The sequence below is a fragment of the Syngnathus typhle genome, linkage group LG19 (genome assembly GCF_033458585.1).
Source record: "Syngnathus typhle isolate RoL2023-S1 ecotype Sweden linkage group LG19, RoL_Styp_1.0, whole genome shotgun sequence".
Lineage (NCBI taxonomy): Eukaryota > Metazoa > Chordata > Actinopteri > Syngnathiformes > Syngnathidae > Syngnathus > Syngnathus typhle.
In genome coordinates this window covers 3259232-3276776 of record NC_083756.1, presented here as the reverse complement: position 1 = coordinate 3276776, position 17545 = coordinate 3259232, and the positions used below count along the sequence as shown (strand labels likewise).

General features: G+C 50.3%; 3 protein-coding genes across 3 annotated transcripts; 1 reads left to right on the top strand and 2 right to left on the bottom strand.

Moving 5' to 3' along the window:
- Positions 1-2721: 2721 nt before the first annotated feature.
- On the bottom strand, positions 2722-8279 carry ezh2 (enhancer of zeste 2 polycomb repressive complex 2 subunit). The gene is made up of 19 exons (XM_061266436.1): positions 7934-8279; positions 7252-7375; positions 7047-7175; positions 6629-6748; positions 6355-6475; positions 6136-6291; positions 5968-6073; positions 5624-5787; positions 5400-5497; positions 5093-5321; positions 4850-5016; positions 4627-4762; positions 4434-4559; positions 4175-4353; positions 4003-4098; positions 3860-3941; positions 3691-3771; positions 3212-3296; positions 2722-3108 (listed from the first exon to the last, which is right to left on the bottom strand). The coding sequence occupies exons 2-19, from the start codon at positions 7366-7368 to the stop codon at positions 3048-3050; spliced, it is 2253 nt and encodes a 750-aa protein (XP_061122420.1). The 5' UTR covers positions 7369-7375; positions 7934-8279; the 3' UTR covers positions 2722-3047.
- A 958-nt stretch (positions 8280-9237) lies between these two features.
- On the bottom strand, positions 9238-13525 carry LOC133143733 (ATP-binding cassette sub-family F member 2). Its single transcript, XM_061265863.1, has 16 exons — positions 13379-13525; positions 12527-12680; positions 12249-12461; positions 11986-12168; positions 11752-11923; positions 11480-11575; positions 11305-11407; positions 11121-11216; positions 10922-11041; positions 10721-10810; positions 10536-10646; positions 10216-10278; positions 10012-10140; positions 9740-9943; positions 9536-9656; positions 9238-9459 (listed from the first exon to the last, which is right to left on the bottom strand). The coding sequence occupies exons 2-15, from the start codon at positions 12663-12665 to the stop codon at positions 9537-9539; spliced, it is 1839 nt and encodes a 612-aa protein (XP_061121847.1). The 5' UTR covers positions 12666-12680; positions 13379-13525; the 3' UTR covers positions 9238-9459; position 9536.
- Positions 13500-17181, top strand: chpf2 (chondroitin polymerizing factor 2). The gene is made up of 4 exons (XM_061265862.1): positions 13500-14540; positions 14961-15525; positions 15635-15817; positions 15899-17181. The coding sequence occupies exons 1-4, from the start codon at positions 14251-14253 to the stop codon at positions 17150-17152; spliced, it is 2292 nt and encodes a 763-aa protein (XP_061121846.1). The 5' UTR covers positions 13500-14250; the 3' UTR covers positions 17153-17181.
- Positions 17182-17545: the final 364 nt, after the last annotated feature.

The window sequence follows — 17545 nt, the reverse complement described above, 5'->3', positions numbered from 1 at the left end:
TTTGTCTCGTTTGGAAATGTCGTTCTGTCATGTTCGGCCACACACAATGACAATTACACAAGATGATTCAAGGTCAACTTTTTCTAAACCACGCACCGTCGTCTGCTATCTTTTGTGGATCTTTTATTTTGTGAACACCATACCATAAATGTTCAAAACAGTGTGCTTATTAAGGGTACCTTGACGCACATTCCCTGTTTCCACCAGTTGACCGAGCTGAAACCGCGCATGCGTCATGCGACAGCAGCGAATGCGGCTGATGTTCGACGTTTGCAGGGCTTCGTTTAAACAACACAAACATGCTTGGTGACTTTTACACAAGTGGAGGAATATACATCGTTTTTTTATTCCAATTATTGCTGTAAGCTTTAATAATGAACATCCATAGCATCATCTTACCTTCTTAATGAGGAGAATCTAAAAGCATGTTTTAAGGCACTGAAACTGTCATTACACGTCATGCATGTAAGCATTGCAAATGTGGCAACATATTTGTCTTCTTTTCTCCCACTATTTCATTTGACTTTCAAAAGCACCAACAGCCCACCGAGCGCTTTCTCGTAGCTTGCGGCGCTAACACTCATTTAATTTGATTCAGAGCATAGTTTTGACGTCATTATATTACAGCAACTTGTAACCTGGTGACGCAGTCACGAATATTTATAGTAAGCTCTGCAGGAGCCTGATAACGATCCTGAACACTTGAAATAAGGTGTGTTGGAGGAGGAAAACATCTAAAACTGGCCCTCGAGGACCGGAATTTGATACCTGTGTTCTAAGGTTTCTACATGATCATTACAAAAACAGTCATTTTGCTATAGTAGCTTTAGCAGAATGGGTTGCTTAGAATAAGGTATCTTCCTGACAACTTAAATACTTTAGTGCATTCTTTTAATAAACCGTGCCTGTTAAAGATAACGTAGTTTCTATTTGCACCTTCTAATGTAGTTTTTTGTAAGTACGCGCACCGCCATTTGTGCAGAAATCTTTCGTGTATTTGTACCTAATGCTGTTGCCGTAGTTAGCGGTTGGACGTCCACTATCGGAAACAGCACTGCGAAACGTGGGACAGACACACTTCTGTCTTTTGCTTTCAAGATAAAATTGAAACCCAAAACACTTCAAGTTCAGCGTCAAACACTTTCACTTTTTTTTATGACCACGTATAGGCTTTAAAAAAAGACCTTGAATAGTAATTTTAAAAAATAAAAATGACAATGTATCGTAAGGCTTTAAAAATGACCATGTACAGTAAGGCGAATAAGCACTTTGGGAAAGTTTATTGTTCAGACATAAAAACAAAATTCACGTAAACAAAGTCAGCATCTTACCGACACTGGGTGGGAAAATGAAAGAATGGAATATGAACCATGTGGGCTTGCTGTTGATTGGCTCTCCTTGTTGCCCGCTTTGATTTGTAAACATGTGACATTAACACAGGATATTGATGTCACAAACACTTAGATCTTAAAAAAGAATGCCAGGAAAAAGTTGCAAGTGGCCCTGAAGGTGGACTGTTTAGTCGCGTTATTATGGGGGAAGCAAATCAGGCAGCAGGTCGGGGTCACATCGTTCTAGCACCACACTGTCTGAACTGTCTGTATGCACACTGGCTCTTATTTGTTGTGTTATCTGTTTATTTATTATTTATTATTACTCTTATTATTTATTGTTTGTGCCTTTTTGTTTATGATGTTTTTTACTTTTGCGCTATGCTTGCTGGCTCCGTTTTGCTCCTCTTATTTATTGTGTTATCTGTTTATTTATTATTTATTCATCACTCTTACTATTGATTGTTTGAATTTTTTGCCTTCTTGTTTTTATATTGTGTCGCGTACTTGTATGTCTATCGTGTTATGTGTCTCGTCACCGTGGGATAGAGAAAAACGTAATTTCGGTCTCTTTGTGTGTTGTGACGTGGAGAGATTGACAATAAAGCTGACTTTGACTTTGACTTTGACTTTGACACTTGTGTCCAAAAACACAACAAAAACAATGGTGTCAAACGCGGTTCAGATTCAGTGGCAGTGACTTAATTTGGAGTATTGGGGGGGATGTCAACTATTGGACAAGCAGCTAATGAGGACTGACAACGCTGTGTTCAAGTTCCAAGTCAACATGGGATTTTTTTGCAGTGTAACCGCAGTCCGAGTGGCCGTCATGCGCTTGGGAGGGACATTGACTACGCGAATCTGCAAAGTAGTTTTGATGGATGACTGTCACTTTGGGGACATATGTAATTTCAACGCTGACACAAAACGGAAGTTGAGCGCAAAATCCGAATGGATTATTATGACCTGCGGGACAAAAGCAACAAAAAGTGTTGGGGAGCAGTCCAAGCAGAAGTTGCTGGCAAGTCATGGACTGATCTCCAATAAATAAGGACGTTCGCCATACAATCGGCAGAAAGGCATTGGAGAATGATGCACCACATGATGAGTAAGGTTAGCTTTTTTTTTTTTTTTAAACGAGCTTCTAGCCATACCTTTATAAAAAAAAAATAAAAAAAAAATAAAAAAGGCCTCATGGCGCCATCGGGTAAACTACTGCACTGTACTATTAGCAGCTCGGCTCAACTAATAGGCATGTGTGACATACATTTAGCCTCCTTATTAAGGATATGGATTAAATGCTGAAAACAGCATTCAGCTCATTTGGTTTTCATTGGGATAAAAAATTCGTAACTTTCATTTTTAAATTAAAAACTCTAGTTTGCCAGAGTTTTGGCGCTCACTCGACGCCACAAGAGTTCACTGTCAAGAAATGTATTTTCTGGCTAGACGCCACAATGTTAAAAAGGTAAAATGTTGCTGAGGTGTTGGACGACACCATTAAACGTCCTTCGCACAACAACTCGAGCCTGCCAGTGCCAACTTTGGTCCCTGAAAGTTTGAGAAAACGAATGTCGCCCCCCCCCCCCCCCCCCCGCACCTTTAACAGAACAAAAAGGCGCTACAAATCTTCCTGAAATGGTTTTCAGACAAGCTGACGGTCATCCTGATGATAGTTGGTGTGTGCGAGCGCGTGTTGCCGCGTCTGTGTGTGTCTCAGGCGATCTCCATCTCGCGCTCAATGCCGACGTACTTGAGAGCGTCCGCTTGGCTGTACCTGAAAGACCAAATGCAACAATCCTTCACTAGCTGAAATAAACAAATAAAATCAGTATTGCGTTTTAGCAAATTGCACATTGGCATCATTTGGGTCGTCACACCTGTAGTCAAAGAAGAGCTCCTCCCCGGTCTGAATGGCGCGCTTGGCGAAGATGCCGATCCTGTGGTCGCCGTTCACCATCATGACTGAGGACACGAGCAATGTGGTAACACACGTGAATGACGTGTCGGACACTCAGCTACGATGACTTGGAACTGATCCGTTTGGACTGATGTTATGGGGCTTTGGGGTCCACGTGTTGCGATGGGCGACTACTCGGATGATTGCGACGGACAAAAACGTGGACCATTGTTATCCGAATTAAAAGCTCAGCTCAGAGGCTTGAATCAGGTGATTTGGACAATTTGAGGTCTCTTAAGAATTAATCAATTATCAAAACAGTTGTCGATTTGTTTGAACGGCTATAAGATGTCAGTGTATCGATCAATTTGAAACGACTCATTTCTCATCATTTGGCATCCCCGGTAATGACTCGGCGTGTTGCCGCATGATGGGCGTGCGTGTGAGATGCGTTCTGACCTTTGGCGTAGCAGTTTGGGTTGACGGAGTGGTTGGCGAATCGAATCTTGTTGCCTTTGCGGGTGGCGTCAACAACAAAGTCTGATGTGGGAGCAGAAGGAAAAAGAACAGACTTCCGCCGTCAGCCAAAGGCGAGGACGGATCCCCGTGAGTCACGTGACTTTCTTACCGTTGTTGAGGTTGAAGAGGAAGCTGCACATGTATTTGTCATACACTTTGCCTCTGCGATCTGCTTCATCCTGGGAGATGATCTGAAAAGCATGTGCTAGCATGTTAGCATTTTCGCACAACCGCTCAGGCGGGCGTTCCTACCTCGCCGCAGTACTCCGAGATGAACTCGTTCTTCTGGACTGGCTCCTTGATGAAGATGCCCCAACCCGCCACGTCGGACGGCGCCAGCAGGAGGTGCTGGACGGGAAGGAGGACATGCACGCTAAGAACACGCAATCGGGAAGGATAAAAGCTTGAACCCGGTGCGGCTCACCTTCTTGGCGCCCCTCTGGATGGAGCAGTTCTTGCAAGAGACGTTCTTGCTGTCCCAGTGCTCGGCGGCGCCGCAGGTGAGGCAAAGGTCGGGATCGCACTCCCTGACGGCCAGGTAGCACGGACACTGCTTGGTGTTACACTGAGCTTTGCACCGGCAACCCGGGAATCGGTTCTGGCCTGCAAAGGCATCCGGGAACGCCACGGTCACCGAGTGAGGCAGCCAACGTGTCATGCTCACGCGACTTGGTTGTTCTTACACTCTGAGCTGCACTGGCAGAACTTCTCACAAAAGTTCTGGGCGGTGACGCACGGACAAGACGAGTCGCAGGGTTGTCTAGGGTGGTCGCATGGCTGGTAGTTGTACACGTGATTGGACGAACCGTCTGCGGGGGTCGGGGCCAGACAATGAGCTCATCACTCGGCGATTTTGGCACGGGGCGGAACGCTGACCTTTCTTGAGCTGGATTTTCCTACAGTGCGTGGCCCAAAGTCGATGCTTGCGCTTCTTCTTCCTAGGGGGAGTGTCCTCATCTTCGGCGGGAGCGCGCGCGATATTGCTCGACTCTTTCACCCGGAACTCGTATACCTGACAAAACGTCCGCTGTCAACAAAAGTGGACGCCAGGAGTCGACCGCCCGAAGGGCTTCCCTTCCAACGAGCGTGCGGCGCTCACCTGGCGACACGTCTTGGTTTCGATGAGTCTGGCGATGGCGCAGTAGTTGTCGTAGTAGGTGCCGATGAGTACCCGGAAGAGCGATGCGTCGGCGCCGCTCCACTCCAGCGACTCAGTGGGAAGGTGGAGCTTGAGCTTGACGGGTGTCTGACAGCGAGAGTTGCCCTCTGCAACGCACACAGCAGGCTGGCACCAATCGTGCAAAAGGCTCCTTCACGCGCTACGTGAGATATTTAATGTGACCCGAGCTGCTGCCGCTGTTGTCGTCCTTCTTGTCGTCGCTGTCGTCGTCGTCGTCTTTGCTGCCCTCGCGTTCGCTGTCCGTGTCTTTGGTCTCCGAGGACAGGGCGGTGGGCGTCCCGGGCCGGCTGTTGGCCAGACGTCCGCGGCGACGCCCAGTCGTGCGCTTGGAAGGCGTCTTGGCGCACTCCGCCGCAGCCAGTCCGCTGGCGTACTCGCTTGCCACGTCGTCCTGAAACGCGGCCTCTCGTGAGCGTGGGGGGCTAAACTAAAAAAATTGCCCGAGGGCCTTGTTGGTCGATGCGCTCACCTGCAGCAGGTGCATGTAACAGTCCGCGCCGCAAGCCTTGTTGTCCTCCAGGTTCTCCAGATTCTTGCGTTTGTACGTGTTGGGCGTGGCGTGGAACGCTGGAGGAGGCCAAAGTGCACTTAAGTCCATTTTGCACTGCTCTCAACTTGACTCAAGTATTTATGCCTCGACTAGACTTGAGAAGAGCTCTGGTGAGGACTTAGGGCGGGCGGACGGACACTCACGATGAAGGAAGCAGTCGTACTTGAAGCAGCGTCTGCAGAAGAGCGTGTGGAACGAGTGCAGGCTCTGCTCGCGCTGCACCGAGCGAGCGTTGGGACCATCGATGTTGGGCGTGCATTCGGGAGGCAACGCGCCGGGAAGCTGCTGCTGCGTTAACTCCTTGTACCTGACACGCAATAGCAACGTGATGGGAGTCCTTCAAAACCCTGCTCCCAGAATTGCTTGATGAACTTGGTCTTAGCATCAAGTAAATTAACACTGAAGAATTTACGAGGGGCTCTTGCATCCTTAGACTGAATATCTTGTCTACAATGAATTATTGTGCACCAGTTCCCAATGTTCATACTTCTCTTTCAGCTCTTCTGTGGAACCTTTGTCAGGGAACATAGCGGAGATGGCTTCAAAGATCTTGTCCGACGGAAACTTCTTGCTGCCAATGTCGTCGGCTCGGCCTGAAGCACACGCGCAGTTAGGACGATTTTCTCGTGCGCTACCTTGCGCGTGAGCCATTCACCCTCATTGGTGTGCGCGTGGTCCGGGTGCTCGCAGGTGGCGTCCATCTTCTCCATCTTGAAGTCGTGCTCTTCCTCCTCGTCCTCCTCGTTGTCGCTGTACTGAGACAATGAGCTGACCAACTCAACAAAGATCTCGTCATTGATGAAGCCGCACTCTGCAAAGCCCACAAACACCTGTCAAGCTTTCCACTTCCCGCACGGAGCACCAGTGTGCCCACCTCTGTCTCCGTGGACTTTTCCGTCGTAGTTCTTGATAAGCTCCTCAATGAAGGTGCCGTCCTGGTCCAGTATCTCGTCCCCCATGTAGGGAATGTTATATAGCACCGTTTCATCCTCCACCTGACAGCCAACAGACACTTTTTTTTTCTCAAAACCATTGGAAGAGCGAGTGCTTGAAAAACTGGCTTCAAAATGTGACCAGGACATCCCTACGCATAGCCCAAACATTTTTGAGAGAACTGTCAAAGAGAGACGAGGATGCATTTTGCTGACCATGAAGTTTTGCTGCAGTGGCGACCACGAGTACATGACAGGGATGGAGGCCACGGCATTGAGGGTCTTCAAGGGGATGACCTGGCGGGGGAACTCAGAGAAGCTGCTGTCCACTGTGCACTGCACACCAGCAAAGAGAAAGCAACACTTTAGGACCAGACTCAGCTAGACGTCACAACGTCCTCTGAAAGGCGCCACTATTAAACATCTGAATGATCTTTCCCATGGGACTAAAACAGTAATTGAACCAGAGCAAGTTTGTGTATTTACTGCACTGCCAACGTAAAATTATGTCCTGTTTTTGGAAATAGTCATGGAAATCATCTACTGAGAAAGGAATGGATGATTAAAGGTGACGGTCAGTTCGAGACCTCGTTCCAACATTGGTACTGTAACTGGTCTCTGGCGAGCCGCTGACCTCTCGTGTGCCTCTGAGCGAGCCGACAGACGTCATGATGTGGACGGGCTGGATACATTGGGTCTTCCACTCCTGGTTTAAGATGTCAGTGCGCGCCAGGATCTTCTGGCGGTTGCTGTTGAACATGCTCTGAAAAAGATTGGAGCAGAACATGGGTGAGCGTGAACAGATGAGATTTGAGGGGCGGACAACGAGGCACACGCACTTTGACCTCGTCAGCCCGCCTGAAGCGCTTGAGCTGGCGCAGCCTCATGTACTCAGACTTGACTCTCCTCTTCCAGCGAGCGGGTCCTTTCTCAGAACGCTTGCCAGTCAGCACCATGATCACGCTGCGGGTGGATGCAGGGTGGAGAGTCACAAACAGGCTTTTTTGTTTGTCAGCTGATGTGAAAGAAAGGTATGCAATGACTAGACGGCCGCAATCGGATTCCACAGAACAAAGGTTCAGAAGTGCATGTGAGGATCAGGAAGTCAATTAACAGATGTTTGGTAGCAGCAATTCAGCTTTATATCCATAAAGCTTTATGCAGCATTACGTCTGTTACACTAAAAGGATGGCAAACAAATATATGAAAACGATTTAATTTGCACATATCGAGATGATGATAAATTAATCTATATATATTGATCTGACACGAACAGGTTGTTGGCAATGTTATGCACAATAATGACCGACTATCTCAAGAAAGAAGTTGCTCAAGTTTTGACAATTGAGAAGAACGGCAATCACTCCTGAGAGGGCAGAAAAAGCTCACTTCGCTGGAACGACACCCGGCTGGGCTGGCTAGCTAGCTCTTGTCAAGTTCCCCAAGACATAAAAACAAAACAAAACAAACGCTCCAGTCGAAAGGTCAGACGAGCGTCCGAATGGAGAGCCTCGGACTTGCCTGTAAGCTGGGCTCCGTCTTCATTCAAGAGCGCGCCGTAAATCGGCGACCAAGTCGTCCTTTCTGGTTTCTTTGTGTGCCGAGCAGCTGCTAGCAGCGCGCTAGCTCAGCGGCTAGCGAAGTTATCTGAGGAAGAGGCGGAAGAAGAACGCGGCTTTCACTTCGGCGGGACTACTGTCCTGTTTTCATAACAGTGCGCCGACTGTCGCCCTATATTTGATTTGACAATGCGCTTTAGAGTTTCTACTCGACAATCCAATGCGCCTGTCAAGCGTCGCCGTTCGTTACCTCTGCGCGGACCATTGACATCTTTCTGTTCTCGCAACAGCAGCGGCAGATTCAAGAGGCGCCAAACGCTTGTGCCAATCGGAGCCGTCGACATTCACTGATTCGAATATCACGTAACACGATAGGACGTTTCTAGCAGGATGTGAGCCAATAGGAGCTCAGCTCACGACAGTCTGGGGGGCCTGCGGCGGGGGAACATGTGAACGGCTTCCCATTGTTCCCTCCAAGACAAACCCAAACACCCGAAAAATATAAAGGAACAAAAGCTCGTTGCAATGACAAACTTTAAAAAACAACGATTCGCCGTCGGTGGCATGTCATTTGTCGGACTCAAGTTCCAGCGATAAATCTTTTCAAGTTGTAATCTTTGTTAAATGACAATTATTGTTTTATTAAGAGGACATTTGTTTGGCATTTGATAATATTGTTTGGGTTGTTACCATCGATTGCATCTAGTCAAACGATTTGATTAGTGATCACATGAGGGTCGCCAAGTTCGTCTAACCCCACCCCAGATGACACTTATTGGCTGTTACAATGTTGCGTTCAGGTGCACAGGAAATGTACAAACTGCTCCCGTTTTCAAATCGCACCCAACACAATATTTAGTCTTTGCGTCAATCGCTCTTTCAATTAAAACTGATCAATAATCTTAGTTTAACACCCAAAAAAATGATTTCATAATTGTAGCTGTCGGTTCAAAAGAAAATGAATTTGGTTGATAGATCTGGTGGCAGTTATCCTGATCCTTTAGTTCAGTGGTTCTTAACCTTTTAACACCATTTAATTCACCAAACAATTCTCGCACCCATAACCCTAAATAATTATTATAATGATAATTGGTTTACTTTACAGTTATCAGGCTTACTTAGCATTATCCCTAATGCCAATTAACACAATGACTTCTTGATTTCCAGGATGTTTCACTTTTTTCGGTTACCTGACCAATATCCCCGAAAAATTGTAAATTTCCCCCAGGGTATCCTCACACCCCTTAGAAAGCATTCTCACACCCCTAAGTCTCTCCACGTTGTGTTTATTCAGATTGACCTTTATTGCATTACATTGTTAAATAAGATAGAACGTCTGCTTTTACAATGAAAGAAAAAGTCACCTTTTAAATATGACAAAAGCTGCTGAACGGAACATTCGGTGGTGGCAGGGAAAAAATTAAAAAGTCACAAAGACGACAGCACACGGGAACGCGCTGTGTGTGACTCAGCCAGTCGGGAGGCAGCCTGCGAAGAAGGAGCGGCGGCGGTCAAGAGCACGGAAAGGCGGCGAGCAAAGGTGGCGACAGAAGGAGCGGCTCACGTTAAATGTCATGCGTTTGCTGCTTTTCGATCTTGGTTTTCAAGTGTTCCTTGTACGCCAGGATGTCACGCTTCCACTTGGTGATGGTCTGCTTCTCACACACCCAGATTTCCTGGGCCACCTGCAACAAGCAAGAACAACAATATAATATATAATGCATAAGTAGAACGTTTTTAAAAGACGGACTGGCGGCGGAGCACGCACCTGCTGGATCAGCCTGAAGTCGTGGCTGACGAGCATAACGCCGCCATCATAGTCATTGATGGCCTCAGCCAGCGCGTCGATGGTCTCGATGTCCAGGTGGTTGGTGGGCTCGTCCAGGAAGAGCATGTGCGGGTTCTGCCAGGCCAGCCAGGCGAAGCACACGCGGCACTTCTGCCCGTCCGACAGGTTGCGGATGGGGCTCACCTGAGGGGAGATTTGAGGTCAGCCGGTGCGCCGCAAGGCCGGAACGTCGCCCCTGGCCAGAGTCGCACCTGCTGCTTCCCCGTCAGCCCATAGCGGCCGATGATCTTCCTCATCTCCTCCTTCTCCTTGATCTCGGGGAAACACTTCATCATGTACTCCAAGGGCGACAGGTCCAGTTCCAGTTGCTCAGTCAGGTGCTACCGAAATTGCAAAAACACTAAAGATCACCCCTGCCCCCAACTCACAAACAGGCATTGCCACCTTCTTCCTACCTGGTGATACCTGCCAATCTTGACGTGAGAATGTTTGCGGATCATGCCGTCTGTGGGTAGCAGCTGCAAAGAAATTAATTTGGATGAACCCAATGCATTATTCTTATTATTAGTATGACATACTGTAGATGCTAAATTTTCTCTTTTTGGTCAAGTGTTCAACAATTATGTTTAAACATCAATTTAAAGACACTTCATATTTGATATATTCACCAATACATTTCCAGGAGCACGAAGTAATGTAGTCAAATGTTTTGGTTGTGTTGATATTGATTTTTAAAAGGCGTCGGGAAAGCGAATATATGAAGGGTGAGGCTGACCTCTCCCATGAGCAGCTTGAGCAGAGTGGACTTCCCGGCACCGTTGGGCCCCACCAGCGCCACGCGGGTGTCCAAGTCGATACCGAACTCCAAGTTCTTGTATATGTGCGGCTGCAGAAAACAACCAGCGTATGAGAGCGGCCGTACAAGAGGGCGGCGGTGGCGAGCTCTAAGTGCATCCTCACCGTGTTGTCACTGTACTTGAAGCTCACGTTCTGAACCATGATAACAGGAGGAGGGATCTTCCCACAGGGAGGAAAAAAAAATGACAGCGTCTGCAAATAACGTGAAAATGGAATGCACATTTATTCCAAACTGCCATTGTGGAAGATTCGACTCCGATGTGTCCAATTCAAAGTCAGCAGACGCCAATCAACTCGTGTTACCTTGTCATTGACAACTTTTTCAGTCAGGCCCGAGGCCACCATCTTCTGCAGCGTCTTCTCTTTGCTCTGCGCCTGTCGGGCCAGCTTGGCCGAGCCGTGACCGAACCGGGCGATGTAGTTCTGAGGGAGAGGGACTCGATTCATTCAAGGGGGGAAAAACAAACTAACAAAAAGCTGATGAGCAGCAAGCTCAGTTTACCTTCATGTGAGTAATCTGGTCTTGCTCCCAGTTGAAGCGCTTCATCTGGTTCTCCTCCAGCTCCTCTCTAGTCTTCACGTACTGGTCATAGTTACCCTGCGGCAATTCATGTTGGCCCGTGACACCACTTTTCGGGGACATGCAAAATGCATGCAGGTTTCCTCAGGCTGTGCGGCTGGCTCACCGTGTAGTACTTTAGGTTCCTCTGATGCAGGTGGATGATGTTGGTGCACACGCCATTCAGGAAGTCTTGCGAGTGCGAGATGAGCACCAGGATGCGTTTGAAGCTGACGGAGGAGGACAGGGCGTCAGTTTGACGGCGCCGACGGCTGCGTGCCGCCTTACGAAGCGCAACTTACGATTTGAGCTCCTCCTCCAACCACACGCAGGCGTCCAGGTCCAAGTGGTTGGTGGGCTCGTCCAGCAGCAACATGAAGGGTTTGATGAAGAGGGCTCTGTGGCATGCACAAAACGGAGACAGGCCTTGAGTACTTGCGCTTCATTGTAAGGAGGCAGAACATGCAGGAAGACTTGCTTTAGTGCGGTGGAATTTCAATTATCGCAATTTCAGTTATGAATTCTCGCGGGGTTTCCGATCAGCAGTGTTTTGGATGTGCTGCGCGTTGTTGACCTGGCAAGGGCGACGCGCATCCTCCAGCCTCCACTGAAGTCCTTCAGTTTCTTCTGCTGCATGGCAGCACTGAAGCCCAAACCGTGGAGAATCCGCGAGGCTCGCACCTCCGCCTTGTCGGCGTCCAGCTCCTCCAGACGCTCGTACAGCTCCATCAACTTCTCGCACTCAGCTGAGGGAAGACACACGAGTAAAAAGGAAGTCGAGGTGAGGCAGCTGCCACCCTCCGCGTACAGTCTTGGTGCGCCAGCCGCTCTGCCTCCTTCTCCAGCATGATCCTCTGCTCGTCCACTTCCATGACGCAATGCAGGGCCGTCTTCTCGCTGGGAGCCATCTCCCTGGTCAAGTGGTAGATATCGATGTGCTCTGGAATGGGGATCTCCCGATGGCCGATGGCAGACAGCAGCATGGACTTCCCTAGAAGACAAATTGCGGAAGAAGCGGGGTTTAATGCTAGCCTTCAGCAAGTGAGATAGCGCGGCCGCCTCGCTGCTCACCTGTGCCATTGAGACCGATGAGGCCGTAGCGCCGGCCCGAGTTGAGCTCCAGGCTGGTGTCCGCCAGCAGCTCCTGGCCGTGGAAGGTGAGCGACAGGCTGCTGATGTGCACGTCGGTACTATTTGGGTGCGAGGCCAGCACGCCCGTCACGGCACGCGCCTCCGTCTTGGCCAGCTCAAACTCGTCCAGCTCTTTGGTCAAAGCGTCCATGCCTGTGCCACATGACCGTCAGCACCTTTCAACTTATTTGCCAACGGTCTGCCCACGACTTTCTTACCATTACCGACGGCACCGTTGGGTTGGTCATCCACTTGCTCGCCTTCGTCGTTTATCTCATCAGGTTTCTTGGTGCGCTGCCGAGCCTTGGCGGCCTCCTTCTTCTTTGCCGCCTTCTTTTTGGCTAAATCCGAAGGCATGGCTGTGCTATTTTGCTGCGCCGCAAAACAAGATATCAAAGACAGCTCAACTATCTTGACCACTATTGTCTTTGCGTTGATAACTTTTTAAATAATATTCTGGGGTACAATAATACTTAAATGATTGGAAACGTCTCGAAATTATTTGCGTGATAATGCGGCTCTCGTGTAAATCAGTTCACCTTTGGAATTTTTGTTGTCAAGGGAACGTCACCACCTCGTCAGGAGGATTTAAGCCTCTAAACAAAGCAAGCCTGTCACTATGTTGGTGATTGAAAGGAGAGGGCTGAGCCTTCCGTCAAAATAAAAAAAAGTACGCCGAGTCCATGTCCCACCTGCTGGCACGTTGTTCTTCTCCCAATGCTAGCCCGTGTAGCCGGTTAGCTTAGCATCACGCTGCCTATGCTTACCGGCGCCACAACAGAGGCGACATTACTCGAAGGGGGTTAACTTTGGACAACAGAGCTGATGTTGTTACATTGGAAATCCGATAAGGAAAGAACTCTTGACGCTTTTAGTGTTGTCCCCGAATCTAAGTTAAGGCTCACCGCCATAGAAAGGCCTGAAGCAGCATAATGACGCAAGGCCCAGCGAACCGGCTCCAAATGGAACCAATTCAGCCCTTTGCGATCCCCTCGTTTGCCTAAGAAGCCAGTTTTCTTTTCGTAATGTCGGCAGCGGTCCGGTGGCGGATGCCGAGTGTGTTTTCTTACCTTTCTTTACGTTTTCGTGGGTTGAGCACACCGACTTCGCGTGTCCACTTTGCCGGCTGGAAGAAGCCGCTACACGGACCGCCAGACACACCAAATACGGTCAAAAGGGCGGCGCCCACTCAACGTTTCCGCCCCTTTCTCGCGGGGCTGCCGGAAAGAAAAAAAAATCAACGTTAAATATTAATTGTGTCTGCAATATATATATTTATAAATTATATTCATACTGTAGAATTTGCATAGATGATACTTTTATACAACGACGTTCCGTGGCTGGCCAAGCCGGCAAGTGAGCGACGATGCACGGTCAGAGATGAAGAGGAGCACAGAAGAAGTGGCTGGAAGTCTTGAGCGTGGCAGCAAAAAAAAAAAAAAAACAGGAACTGAAAAGTGCGAACGAAACATCGATGATGCGGTTTGACGCCGCTTACCGCCACGCTACGATGGGATATTCATTAATTTAGCAAGGAAACAAACGAGAGTCTTTGGTTGGACAGTTAGCCATGCTGCTAGCCCGTTAGCCGTGACTTTTTGGGCCGAAACGTTGCTTATGTGGCGTATATTATTTGTAGAACTATTTTGGTGTGATATGTCGACGGTAGATGATGACAAATTAAGATGAGTAGAGGTTATCGCTTATTACCGCTTGTATGAGTGTTATAAACGGCGACTGTGGCACGGATGGGTGTCAGTGTTGATCGTCTTAAATCCTAATTGGTTTTTTTTTGCTGGGCCAAATTAAGTTGCAAAGGATACGTGGAAGCTTGGCCCAATGGAGCGAGTGTTGGAGCTCACTGGCTCCATTGTATCTCACGTCATTTAGATTACGTGGTGTGACTACGATTTTTTCTCCGCTGAACGACGAAGAAAAAAAAATGCGAATTTCGTCCTTCTTGGCCGTGTTCCGGCCCGCTTTACCCCTGATCCTCGGGGTGTCTCTGGGGTGCACCCTGAGCCTGCTGATGGTGTCGTGGACGCAGGGGGACGCGGAGGACGGCTGCAGGAAAGAGTTGGCCAACGGTGGGAAGCTTTACCTGGGTAGGGGCAACGCTCAGAGGGATGCAAGGGACGATGCAAGAGCAGGAGAAGGCGGCGAGGACGATTTCCAGCCGCGCATTGTCCCCTATCACAAGGACCCCAACCAGCAGCACAAGAAAGTCCTGAGGTAGGCATATGTTCTTTTTGACACCAGCAGCTGGGCTCTGGCATCACATGACGTCAAACTTGTGAGATTACGTCATATTAAGAGCACTGGCATGTTATGACATCCGCCTCTCAATTTTTCAGAGTTGTGAAATAACTCGTTTTCAAATCAGACGAGTAAAAACTGGACAAATATTTAAAAAAAAAAAAAAGAAATTATTAAAAGTGAAGACAATTTGCAATTCTAGTAATGACACACGAATTTGATGCACAATTTGTCTTCGCGGGCCACATAAAATGATGTGGTGGGCCGTAGCTGGCCCCCGGGCCTTGAGTTTGACACCAGTGACCTAAACAATGACTTGCTGTCTCCAAGCGTTATCGTCCTAAACAACGTTGGAAAAAAAAAGTCTTGAGTTCGATTGTTGCTTGGCTTTCGCAGAACTCGTTACATCCACACGGAGCTGGGCATCCGCGAGCGCCTCCTGGTGGCCGTGCTGACATCACGCGCCACCCTCAACACGCTGGCAGTGGCAGTGAACCGCACAGTGGCGCACCACTTTCCGCGCACCTTCTTCTTCACGGGCCTGCGCAGCGCCAAGGCGCCGCACGGCATGGCGGTGGTGGCGCACGGTGACGACCGGCCCGTCTGGCTCATGTACGAGACGGTGCGCCACTTGCACCGGCAGCACGGCGCCGACTACGACTGGTTCCTGCTGGCCCAGGACGACACCTACATGCAGGCGGAACGGCTGATGGGGCTGGTGGGCCACCTGAGCGCCGGCCAGGACCTGTACATAGGCCGCGCCGAGGAGTTCATCGGCGGCGAGGAGAAGGCACGCTACTGCCACGGCGGCTACGGCTACCTGCTGTCACGCAGCCTGCTGGCGCGCCTGCAACCGCACTTGGACGCCTGCCGCAACGATATCCTCAGCGTCAGGCCCGACGAGTGGCTGGGCCGCTGCATCATTGACTACCTGGGACTCAGCTGCTCGGAGGTCCACCAGGTGATCGTTCGCCAACCTCCCGCTGTCAACAGAAACAGACTTCATTGGACGAGGCAAGGCTGCTACTCCTGTCACGGGAAGGTTCTAACTTCTTCACTTGTCCCTGTAGGAGATGACCTACCGCTACTTCGAGCTGGGCAAGAACGCAGACCCGGAGCGCGAGGACAGCCCTGGGTTCAAGCTCGCCTTCACCGTGCATCCCGTGTCGGAGCCCAACCTCATGTACCGACTGCACAAGCGCTTCAGCCAAATCGAGCTGGACGGGACCTACGCGCAGATCCAGGAGCTGCAGGTTAGCACACCCATTTCATCTCCCAAAACTATCAAATAGGTCTCGGCGATGTTTGGATTTTGTCGCTCTCCATCTACTTAGACGCAGATCAGCAACCTGAGCGAGTTGACGCCAGAGGGCGCGGCGGGCACCACCTGGCCGGTGGGCATCAACGCGCCATTCAAGCCCCGCACGCGCTTCGAGGTGCTCAACTGGGACTACTTCAGTGAGGAGCACATCCACGCCTGCGCCGACGGCGCGCCCAAGTGCGAGCTGCGTGGCGCCGACCGCGCCGACGTGGCTGGGGTGCTAGAGGCGGCGCTGGAGCAGCTCAACGCCCGCTACCAGCCGCGGCTGCGCTTCCTCAAGCGCCGCCTTCTCAACGGCTACCGCCGCTTCGACCCCACCCGCGGCATGGAGTATGTGCTGGACCTGGCGCTGGAGGCGTACACTCAGAAGGGCCGCAGCCGGGTCATTGCCAAGCGGGTGCAGCTGCTGCGCCCACTCAGCGCTGTGGAGATCATCCCCATGCCCTACGTGACAGAGGCCACGCGGGTGCAGCTGATCCTGCCCGTCACGGCGCAGGAGAGTCGGCAGGTGGCCGCCTTCCTGGACACCTACGCCGCCAACGCGCTGGACACCCGTGACAATGCGCTCCTCACCGTGCTCTTTGTCTACGACCCCTTCGAGGCGCAGCGCGTCAGCCGCGAGGACGTCTTCGCTGGCGCCAAGGCGGCCGTGGGCCAGACCGAGAAGCGCTACCGCGACGTCAAGATCCCGTGGATCAGCGTCAAGACCGAGGTGCCGTCGCAGGTCAAGCTGATGGACGTCATCTCCAAGAAGCACCCGGTGGACACGCTCTTCTTCCTGGCCAGCGTGTGGACAGAGGTCAACGGCGACTTCCTCAACCGCTGCCGCATGAACGCCATCAGCAGCTGGCAGGTCTTCTTCCCCGTGCACTTCCAGGAGTTCAGCCCGGCCGTGGTGCCGCGGCCCTCCGTCGCCTCCACCGACCCACTCCGGGATGGCCGCTTCGACCGACGCGTCTTCGACGAGGCTTGCTTCTACAACTCCGACTACATGAGCACGCGGGCCAAGATGGCGGCCGAGGCGCTGGACAACGAGGAGCTGCTGGAGAGCATGGACGTGTACGACGTCTTTGTGCGCTACTCGGGCCTGCACGTCTTCCGGGCCGTGGAACCGGCGCTGGTGCAGAAGTACGCGGCGCGCCAGTGCAACCCACGCTTGAGCGAGGACATCTACCACAGGTGCGTGCTCAGCAACCTGGAGGGACTGGGCTCCCGCTCACACCTCGCCGCTGCGCTCTTCCAGCACGAGCAGGCCAACAGCACCTAGACTGTCACCTTTACGCTCCATTGCCATGGCGACGAACCTCCTATCTTGTCAAGCCCAAAGAAAGAGTGCGATTGCGCTACTTTGTTGTGCTTACTTGTTTCCACAATGGCACTCCCTATATTTAAGTGTTGAAGAACTTTTTTTTTTTTTAACCATTTCAAACTTTGAAGGCAGATTTGATCAAATTTGTCATCTATACTTTGAAATTCAGCACCTGCGCTGTTATTACCTGGTTTGTTTAGAGAAACTAAATTTGTTCTTTGAAAAGTTCCAATTTCACACTCCAGATTGTATTATTTAAATGACAAGTAAAGCATTTTGTTTCTCGTTCCATTTTTGTAGAAAGACAATGAATGAAATACTTGAACAGTTTTGCATTTGTGGCTTCATTTG